Source organism: Poecilia formosa, unplaced genomic scaffold (genome assembly GCF_000485575.1).
Source record: "Poecilia formosa unplaced genomic scaffold, Poecilia_formosa-5.1.2 Scaffold20, whole genome shotgun sequence".
NCBI lineage: Eukaryota > Metazoa > Chordata > Actinopteri > Cyprinodontiformes > Poeciliidae > Poecilia > Poecilia formosa.
In genome coordinates this window covers 807741-817976 of record NW_006799959.1, presented here as the reverse complement: position 1 = coordinate 817976, position 10236 = coordinate 807741, and the positions used below count along the sequence as shown (strand labels likewise).

Here is a 10236-nt window from a genome sequence, read left to right as displayed (position 1 = left end):
GGAAGTCAGCCTTTTGTCTGGGATGTTTTAGCAGGGATGCACTGTGGCCCCTTGAGGGGGGCCAATATGCTGAAGTGGCCCTCGGTGAAATTGAGTTTGACACCCCTGGTCTAAGAGCTGCGGATATTAAACCACAATTATTTATAACTCGACTGACTGACTTCCCTTGTCCTTTAATGCCGACAGGTCTCAGTGTGAGCTCCGAGCCGGCCGGTTTACCTGCTGAGGAAGCCGTGGGAGTGGAAGCTGGAACAAGCGGCGGGAAAGATGTCCAGGAAGGCGTGGATGGTGGAGGTCGAGTCGCACAAGTACAAAACTAAATCTGCAAGCTCCTGCAGTGGAAAAAAGAACCGGTAGCTTCAGTTGTAAGATAAAAACACACTTCCATATCTTTAAATTATATTAGAATAAATAAATATAAACAGTTTTTCTCATGGTTTTCAATATGTGGCGATTTTAGTGCCATTTTTACAACAAAACGTGTGATCTTTACGTTAAAACTCATAATGAGATTAATCTCAGAAATTTTCTGGGAAAAACGTGGAAATTTATGAGTTTGAAAAGTCACAAATTTGCCTGAAAAAATTAGATTTTGAGCTTCATCTCAGAAATTTTCAAGAAAAAGGAAATTTCTGAGTTTGAAAAGTTACAAATTTGCCACAAGAAAACCGGAATATTGAGATCAATCTCAGAATTTTTTTAGTAACAAAAAAAGGAAATTTCTGAGTTCAAAGGGTCAAAACTTTTCTAGAAAAAAAATCTGAAATTTTGAGTTTATCTTAAACAATTTCTAAAAAACATACAGGAAAATTTCAGTTTGAAAAATCAAAAATTTTATACAAAAAACACTCAGAAAATTTGAGATTAATGTCAAAAAATTTCTGGAAAAAAAAAAAAAAGAAATCTAGTGAGTTTTAAATGTCAACCTTTTCTAGAAAAAGAAAAAGGAAATCTCAGAAGTTGTTTCTTTCTGGAACATTTCTGGAATAAAGGTTTTCCCTAAACGGCGCCGTAGTTCAGTGGCTTTCTGACTGGTTCTGTCTGACCTCCAGCTTCATGCTCATGGCCGTCGGCTGTTTCTGTTCGTTCAGCTTCATCGGCTCCATGGCCGTGGCTCCTTCACACTGCAGACCACATTTCTTCAGGATTGTGTCAAACACCTGGACGGTTACAGTAATTACAAACTTAAATAAAATAAAACAAAAAGGTAAAAACTGAACAGACGATGATTGTAAATCTCACCTGTAGCACTGTGGGAACCGTCTCCTCCAGGTCGCTGTAGTAAGCCGGCTGCTGAGTGAAAATGTTCTCTGAAATGAGTTTTTAATAGATGACAATTATTTATTTAATATATTATATAAAACTGACTCTTTTGTTGTGAAAAATGCAAAAACGATTCTACCGTCAAAACAATCTAAATACAGAATATTTAGATGAAAAATACAAGAATTTGTCAAATGTTTGCAATGTGAAAATCTCAGCCCCTTCCAAGTGAAGCAAAAATTGCCACTTGAGGACTTCTGGGTAGATCATATTTACGGATAAAGAAGGTTTTTTAATATTAAATGCAAAATGTGTATCTTTTTTGAACAGCTTTGTAAATGCTGCTCTAATTTTTTTGAAGATTTATGCTCCAGTTAATGATTAATTGATGAATAAATTAGTTCACGATTATTTTTTAAAAGTTAATTAATCACGATTCATCGTTTCAGTCCTAGATTCTTTCATACAAATTTCTGACTTTGTGATGTCACAGAATGTCCTAGTTCTAATATTTTGAATTTAGGCTTTTTTTTCATGGAAAATTGTTTTTTTGTGTTTTTTTCCCCTAAATTTCTCCAGGTTTTGTCATTTTCAGGTTGGATTAAAACCATCAAAGCACCTCCACTGTGTTGGACAGTGATGGCTTATAGACATCTATCATCTGCTGCAAATAGGGACGTTTCCACCCTTAAGTTTTTCAGGTTTATACCTTAAATTCTGCTAATAATATCTGGTATTATTAAGCTCGTATTATTAAGCTCATATTCTCCGTGAATCTATGTTTTATTGAGTATTTTCAATTACACGTTTCAGCTCTATTTTTGATTAAAGTAGATTTTCTCCATCAGCTCACCTATCATCTTATGAAGCAGCTGGCTGTTGCCCTTTCCGAAGAGAACACACAAATCCAGAATTTTAGGAATGTCGAACACAAAGTTGTTGTAGATAATCTCTCCGAACACAGCCGGGGTGATAAAATGTTCCTGTCACAAAGAAAGGAAAAAGAAATGCTAGTTTTATAAGAAATCATCAGATAAATGTAACAAACGTTATTCCCTCCGCCTGACCTTAGACTCTTTATGAGTGGCCATCCGGAGGAAGGTCAGGAAAACCGCCTTGTGGATGGTGCGCTGCACGTCGGCCACCGCCGGCGACAGGGGCAGAGTGCCAAGGTCAAGGCCGCGCGGAGCCAGCTGCAGGTACGAGTCGAGACACCGCAGCAGAGACTCATCAAACACCACCTGGTGGGGACGGCACAGCGGTTACTCTGGACTCATTTAAACCGCAATAAATGGAACATCGACCAACATTTCTGATGTTTACTGATGATTTAATGATGGAGCTTGGCAAACTGTAACATCTGTTACTGGTTTTCACTGTGTGATGATCAATTATCCCAGAAGTTATTATAATAAATTATAACATTATTGGTTAACACTGGAATTGGAAGACATTGTAAATATTCAAAGTAAATAAAACAACAAAAACAATAAATAAAATGAACTATAAAGTTTCTGTAAACAAAATTATCCTTCAAAACAAGAGCTAGTTCAGACCAAAACACCAGACTGAAGACTTTTATCATCCAGATAAGAGAGAAATGACAAATCAGGCAAATGGAAATTACTAAGCTCATTTTAATTTATCTTATGACTATTTGATTTATTGCTTATTGTGACAGGGACAGATGATAAATCCTTAAACTTGACTTATTGACTAATCTCCAACGGTCGGAAGCGGCTTCGGTCCCGTACCTGACACCAGAACTTGTCGTGAGGCAGCGCCAGCAGCCACTCCAGGTCTTCTGCTATAAACCTGGCGTGTTCCAGAAACTCCTCCACCTCGGCCGGAGAGCCGTCTTCTGGGGGAGGTTTGTAAGGCACGAAGCAGCGCTCCTCCTTCCTGTCTGGGTGCTGGTGGAAAACACAACAAAGACTTTAAAGGGGCAGAATTATGTGTTTTCCAACCACATTGTGCCATTTTAATGCACAATCAACCAACTATGTTACCTATGTTATAACAAATATGACTTAAAAAAATTGCTTAATAATTAAACGCTTTGAAATTGGGCCTCTGTTTCTTTAAGAAGCTTCCCCTCTTTCTGAAACTCTGCCTTCAGGAAGTCATCTCAACATGGCTCCTCTATTAACCCTTTAACGTTTTTATCAGCGTTTCACTGAAAAGTCGGTTCTATAATGAGCTCAGCAGAGGTGTTTGCTAATTGCTGCTGGCTAGTCTGAAGGAGCTGGGTGGGGGAGGATCTGCGACTAGAAGGAGGGGCTAGGTCCACCCAGGCATTTTGTGCTGCTGAATGGTTGCCATGGAGATTAAATTATTTCTCAAGCATGCATGAAAGAATCAAAGCAACACTCCAGGTATGTTTTTGATGAGGGAATAACATCATAACATGATGGAAAACTCAAAAATCCCTTCAAGAAAACTGTCAAAAATGCTGTTGGGGGTCAAATGTCATTCACACAAACATGAGAAACTGAACCAACCAGTGCAGGCAGAGTGCGCTCCTTTCCCGAAGAGCCCGACTCCGTCACCTGCTGCTCATCCAGCGGCACTCGAGCGCAGGCCATGGCTGCTCCTCTAAGGTTTACTCTGATCTGAAGGGAAACAGATTCTGGTGATGTTCTGGAACACTGACTGCATCTTCTGTTGAGAAACCAGTCTGGATGTGTAGTCAGAGCTTCACTGACACAAACTTCTTTCATAATTATAATTTCCATCCATAGTGTGCATCTGGATTCCCCCCTGGCTTCTTCTGGTGCAGAATTATAACACCTCTAACGTCAATCATATAAAAGTCGGATAAAATGCGACATGCAGACTGCAGACGCATTCGGGTATGTATCGGATTTAGTTCCGCTTATGGAAGAGGCGTAAATTTTATTTATTTCATTTTTTTTTGATGAAAAGATTGGAATTGGTCTGTTCAGACTCCTGTGAACAAGTTGGATATGGTCACATTTTGGACAAAATAACAAAAAACAAGCTGGATTTGGGTCACATTTACCTGCAGTGTGAAAACAGAGTTCTTTTAAAGTACACCTTTACCAACTGCAGCTGACTGTGAATTACTTTCTTTACACTAAATGAGAGGCAGATGGTTGCATTAACACACATTTTTTTCTCTGATTGTTTCTAGAAGTCTAAACAGTAACATTGGCCTCCTAGTTCATGCTCATCCGACCTCAGTTTTCCTCAGAAAACATGAAATAAAACAATAACTCACCACCAGTTCTGATAAATTGAAAGAAAAATATTTTAAACACAGACTGAAACACTGTTTCATTTTGAATGTCTTTGCTTTGTTCTCGAAATTTATCCAGACATTGATGCATAAATTTACGCCAAATATTTATTTTTAAAATATTGTACACCATCCAACTGCTGTCTGTCAGACTAGCAGGCAGACAGACAGACATACAAATTTTTATGTAAACAAATGTCATGTTTTTTAAAGTCCTAAAGTCCTTACCTAATAGTAAACTTATATCATATCAAGATAAAAAAAGACACCTAAACTTACTCTGACTGAAACACGTACCTGTTAATTATCAACTTTTACTGTCATTTTGTTTAGTTTTAAATCTAAAAGCTGCTGCCATTTGAAGCTTCGCTAACCTGTTAAATAGCAGCTGCTAATCAATGAAGAAACGTTTTAACTAACCGGCTGCATTACCGGCGGTTCGGCCGTGACTCGGCGGAAATAACTGCCCGGAAACGAGGCTAAATGAAGCCGCTTACCTCTAAACACGACACTCTGTAATTTAGTCAAGCCATCTCTACATAGTCGACACAGTTTTCATCAGTTTCTGTTTCCAAACGTCTCTCTCACAGACGTCTGCGCTGCGCTGGCCAGGAAATGACGCCGTCTGGTTTTCTATGATGCAACGTCTCTATCGCCCCCTGGTGGCTAACGGTAGAACAACTGCTGTTTCTGTGTTTTAAATCCGAAAATGTTTTTTCAGTCTTGTTTTTGTTTGTTTTAGCATAACACCGGATTTCATTTGTGAAAATGATCTATTTACTTATTAGCGATATTAAATTGCGTGCTATTATTTATGGGTCCTTAAGAGATCCGTAATAATACAAATACTAATCGTTGGTTAACTCTCCAATAGTCGTCCAAAATGGTCGCTCATCCCGTTTTCAGTTTACAAACTGATGGACTCGTGAAGATTTTCTCCACATTTTATTCAAGTCGAAACTGTTTTATTTACTCCAAATGGAAGTTAAATGTTGTCATTGAAGTATCTTCAAAGAGTCGCTGTGGATGCTGATGTTGTCAAAGGATCTCCAGTAGCAGTCGGTCTTACAACGAATCTGAAAAGCCTCTGACTTAACACATGCTAAATATTGGCAAGCACTACCATTCCACTTTAAATTCTTATGTTTACCGATTACTAAACCTTTTTTATAAAATTTGTTTCACCTCAGTTAATTAGAATGCAAGGTACTTTTTAAAACCAATTTCAAATAAAAATCTCCCTTTTTCACTTAACTTATGGAAGAAAACATCAGACTTGAACCAAGACTCAATGAGGACAAAGACACACATGACTTTCATAGAACATGTTTTATAAAAAGTTTGTCATGACAGAAAAGGCTAACAATAAACTAGATTGCATACAATACTTTGCAAATTATCTTTATATATGAGGGAGTGTTGGAATTGTTAAAATTCAGTAGATTTTCTTTAAATGATTGCAGATTCCTGAAATGGTTTAGAGTTCTTACACTCGTTTTCAGTATAGATTTAACATACAGCTCAAACATGTAATACAGCAAGTTTTCATGATCCGCCAACTCAGATCTTTAGTTTTATTACAAACAATAACGCAAAGACAAACAAAACAAAAACAGGAAACGTCACTGCTGCAATGGCTTGGAGTGTAAAGTATAAAATAAATATTTCATGACTTTTAAAAATATATTAATTACTCCCACACACCATCAGTCCTTGTCAAACGGCGTTTTGACTAAAGTCCGAAGGGTTGGAGTCCCAGTTGATGGCGTCTCAATTAAAGTTCTACAGCTTTTTATTTCTCTTTCTCACTGTTTATGTTTTAATGATGTAAAGCCCCCTGGAAAACGTGTTAGCGTCCCAGTTAAACGACGTTTAACTGAAGTACTAAAAGGGGTGCAGGCTTATTTAAAAAAAAACAAAAAAAAAACCTGTTTTTATTTTAATTATGTAAAGCACTTTGAAATTCCTTGCTGCTGAAATGTGCTATACAAATAAAATTTGATTGATTGATCAGTCACTGCACTATCATTTAAGTTAATGTTCTACAGTTTTTTCAAATACTCAGAATGGACCTAAGGAACGGTGTGAAGGATTTGATCTCGGATCACTTTGGTTTTCCTGGATTTTTTAAATCTATTTCTAGGATATCGGAATATTTAAAGGGCCAGCGACGCACCAAACTGGGAGTCATTTTCTACAATCATATTCCCATGGTGCAAATTGCAACTAAAGTAATCTTAATAATAAACTTGGTTACATTAACTGGCATAAAAACCAATTAGTCAAACATTTCACTTAACACTTTAACTTGTTCTTTAAAGGTTTTTAATAACCAGATGTGCCTGTTGTCATAGAATAAACAAACCATTAAAATCAATAATCCTGCCATTATTGCACATCTCTGGAGTCACATACTGTTTTATGAGAATTAAACATTTTTAAAGAGCTAAAATACCCCACACTATGACCTGGGTGAAGTTGTCCCTCCTACCTTCTACAAGTCTAAATTGTTGTCAAATGTTTGTGCTGCTTTTGGTTTGACGCCATTAGTTAAAGTTAAAAGATCAACAAACCTTCCCACATTAACCATATCTAACAAAATTGGTGACAAATGTTTGTGCAGTAAAATTTTTTGTTTGTGCCGCTATCATTTTAAAGATATTCATAAAAAAGTTTTCAGAAGTCATCATCAATATCTTCAAAGGAAAAGCAGCACAAATAAAATTTTACTGCACAAATGTAGCCGAGTTGATTGACACCAAATTTGTTAGCTTATTTAAACGTCCTCTCTGGAAACTTTTTTATTAGCATCTTCAAAATGATAGCGGCACAAACAAAAATTTGTCCTCCACAAACATTTGACACCAGTTTTGTCAGATTTGGCTAATGTGTGGACAGGCTAGTTGACCTTTAGACTTTTTAGCTTTCAGGAATATATATAAAAAAAGCAGCACAAACAAAAAAATTGCAGCACAAACGTAGCTAAGTTACTGAAGCCCATTTCCACCATGAAAGAAAAAATAGAAGACCAACAGGAAGTCATAATTTTGACTTTCAAAGACATAACTGTGAGATTCAAAGTCATAATTTCTACTTTCAAAGTGACTCATAATTATGACTTTGAAAGTAAATTATGACTTCCTGTTGGTCTATTTTTTCTTTCATGGCCAAAATGGACTTCCATACTAAGTTGACACCAAATTTGTTTGATTTTTGTATGTCAGCTCTAGAAACTTTTCTATTAGTATCTTTAAATTGGTAGCGGCACAAATGAAAATTTGTGTTAACGCCAAAGAGTCAGATTTGGGTAATGCGGGGGTGGGGGTGGGGGGCTGGTTGACCTTTAAACTTTCATTAATATCCTCAAAGCCATAGCAGCACAAACAAAAAAACTTTTGCAGCACAAATGTAGAGTTTGATTTGAAGACCTTCTATGACCTCTGCAAACATTTATTATCATATTTTAAATGATTGCGGCACAAACAGAAATTTTTGCTGCACAAACGTTTGGCACCAATTTTGTTAGATTTGAAGAAGACGGAGGACCAACTTCACTCATGTCTATGATTAAAAGTAGCTATAGAGCAGTCAGTATGCAACACTTTACAGCAGTTTTTACCTTCATAAATGAAAGTTCTCTTAATTAAACAAAGGCTTTTCTAAGGGAATTTTCAGATTTTTGGGAACTAAAAGCTGGAAATGAAGCAATAGCATGGGTTCATTTTGAATAAAAGTAGATAATTTGTTGGGATGGTATCAGTTTGTTTCAATCACACCATGTGAGCTCAGGTGCTCAGCTGTGCTTCTGTCATGTGCGCAATTCATTTCTAAAGACGGCGGCTTTTTTCTGGACGGCAACTCTTCAGTTGGCAACTTTAGTGCCATTTCTCTGAAACTTGACTTTTCCTCCACAAAGAAACTTCTTGTTTTGTTCAACCAAGAAGTTCAAATTTGAGATAATTTGGTGTTTTTTTTTTGTTTATTGTTTTTATTGCCTTGATTTAAATTTAATTGATTAGAAAAAGTTTTATCTGTTGCTTCTTCTCCAGGCTCAAATATTTATCAGAAAGTTATTTAATTTTTGGAGAAGTTCCAAATTAGCTAGTATTTTCTTTTAAATTCCTGGTGATTCATAACATAAACATTAATGGAATATATTTAATGTGTAACTTGACCAAGGATTGGGTGTCACTTATCACTGATCAATAAGTCGAGGAAGGTAAACACAGATATGATCATGAACTTGTAAAAATTGGAAAACCACAGAATACTTGAGGATAAAAATAAAAAAAATAATAAAGCATGAGACCACAGACGCACCCTTGATTACACACAACGGAAAAAATAATCTAAAAAACTATTTGCAGCTTATATAAATGAAGGGCACAGATGGTAAACTGTAGAGAAATGCCACTGCATGGGCCTTTTGGAAAAAAAAGACGTTAAACATCATCTTCACAATGAAGGATCCATCACTGCATAAAGACGACAAAGAAGCGATAATGTTCCAGGATCATCGTGTAGCCCTTCACCGAACTTTTCTGTACTTTTTAAATGTTATAAAACTTTAAAGTATCACACAAAAACTGTTCAAACAGAAGGAATATTTCCACCTCAAAGTCCTTCAGGATTTGTGCTTTTTTGGTATTAATTGTGAAAGCATAAAAAAAAAAAAACAAACGTAAAATGTTCACAGCAGCTGTAATCTTCATCTGCTTTCACAAAGAATCACTGATATTTTTACCTGTATGAACTTTAACCGATCCCAGATCAGCGGAACATCGAGGACAAACAAGTACGAGGAAAACAACGAGACTTTGAAAAGGAAAATGTGGCTAAAGAAGAACTGGGTTGATGTTTTAAAACCGTCATAAGACAGGAAAAAAGTTCAAAGGTCATGAACTTTACTGCATGTCAGAGCTGCACAAAAGCAGTCAGTTCTTTTAAATACAGGACTGTGCGTTCCCGCCGCACAATCGGATCCCTGCAGCAGAACCGAGCAGAACTGGGCCCCGTTTCTGCCAGAGTCCGGCGCTAGCCCAGCTGGATCTGTCCTGAATATGTGGTGAGGAGGAGCATGATGGCGAAGCCCGTCAGGAGCCCCGCGTTCTGGATGCCGAAGGTGATGAGGAACCTGCTGCCACCTGCGTCCTCTTCCTCACGACTCACTTCGTTCATCTCTGGAAACTGAGACAGAAAAAAAAAATCTTAATCTTTAATGTAAATCAAAAAGACAAATACCATTCATAAAAATGAAAGAAATATTCATATTTAATATCAACACAAGGCAGTAAATAAGTAAGTTAGTTAGTTAGTTAGTTAGTTAGTTAGTTAGTTAGTTAGTTAGTTAGTTAGTTAGTCGGTTCATCGGTTGATGGGTTGATTGATTGATTGGTTGATTGATTAGATGTCTGATAGAAAAATCTGAACAAACATTTTCCAATAATGTCTCAGCAAATCAACTCCAATGTCAAACCTTTCAATTAACAAATATGGGTTTGTTTACAGGATGTAAGATAACTAAATATTTAGTTTGAAGCTAAATATTAAGCTTGTGAACCAAACATTTAGCTTACTAACTAAATATTTAGTTAAATTTGCTATTTAATCTGAAGCTAAACATTTAGCTTGATAATCACATATTTAGTTAAGCTTGCTAAATAACTATTTAGTGTGAAGCTAAGCTAAACATTTAACTTGCTAACTACTGACTT

The 10236-nt window shown here is 36.6% G+C and overlaps 2 protein-coding genes across 5 annotated transcripts in view; both read right to left on the bottom strand.

Annotated features, from left to right (window-relative positions):
* ascc2 (activating signal cointegrator 1 complex subunit 2) overlaps positions 1–5263 on the bottom strand; it is a 13582-nt gene extending 8319 nt beyond the window's left edge. Inside the window, exons 1-8 of the mRNA XM_007547364.2 lie at positions 5020–5263; positions 3765–3875; positions 3018–3176; positions 2331–2504; positions 2117–2246; positions 1243–1310; positions 1047–1160; positions 220–332 (exon numbers count right to left, since the gene is read on the bottom strand). Of these exons, the coding sequence (XP_007547426.1) occupies positions 220–332; positions 1047–1160; positions 1243–1310; positions 2117–2246; positions 2331–2504; positions 3018–3176; positions 3765–3848 (842 nt within the window). The 5' untranslated portion in view covers positions 3849–3875; positions 5020–5263. The remainder of the gene's footprint in view (positions 1–219; positions 333–1046; positions 1161–1242; positions 1311–2116; positions 2247–2330; positions 2505–3017; positions 3177–3764; positions 3876–5019) is intronic.
* Positions 5264–8087: 2824 nt separating this feature from the next.
* The window catches only part of slc39a14 (solute carrier family 39 member 14), a 37267-nt gene continuing 35118 nt past the window's right edge, over positions 8088–10236 (bottom strand). For all 4 annotated transcript variants that reach the window (XM_016669135.1, XM_007547363.2, XM_007547361.2 and 1 more), the window contains one exon: positions 8088–9709. In XM_016669135.1, the coding sequence (XP_016524621.1) occupies positions 9557–9709 (153 nt within the window). In that variant the 3' untranslated portion in view covers positions 8088–9556. The remainder of the gene's footprint in view (positions 9710–10236) is intronic.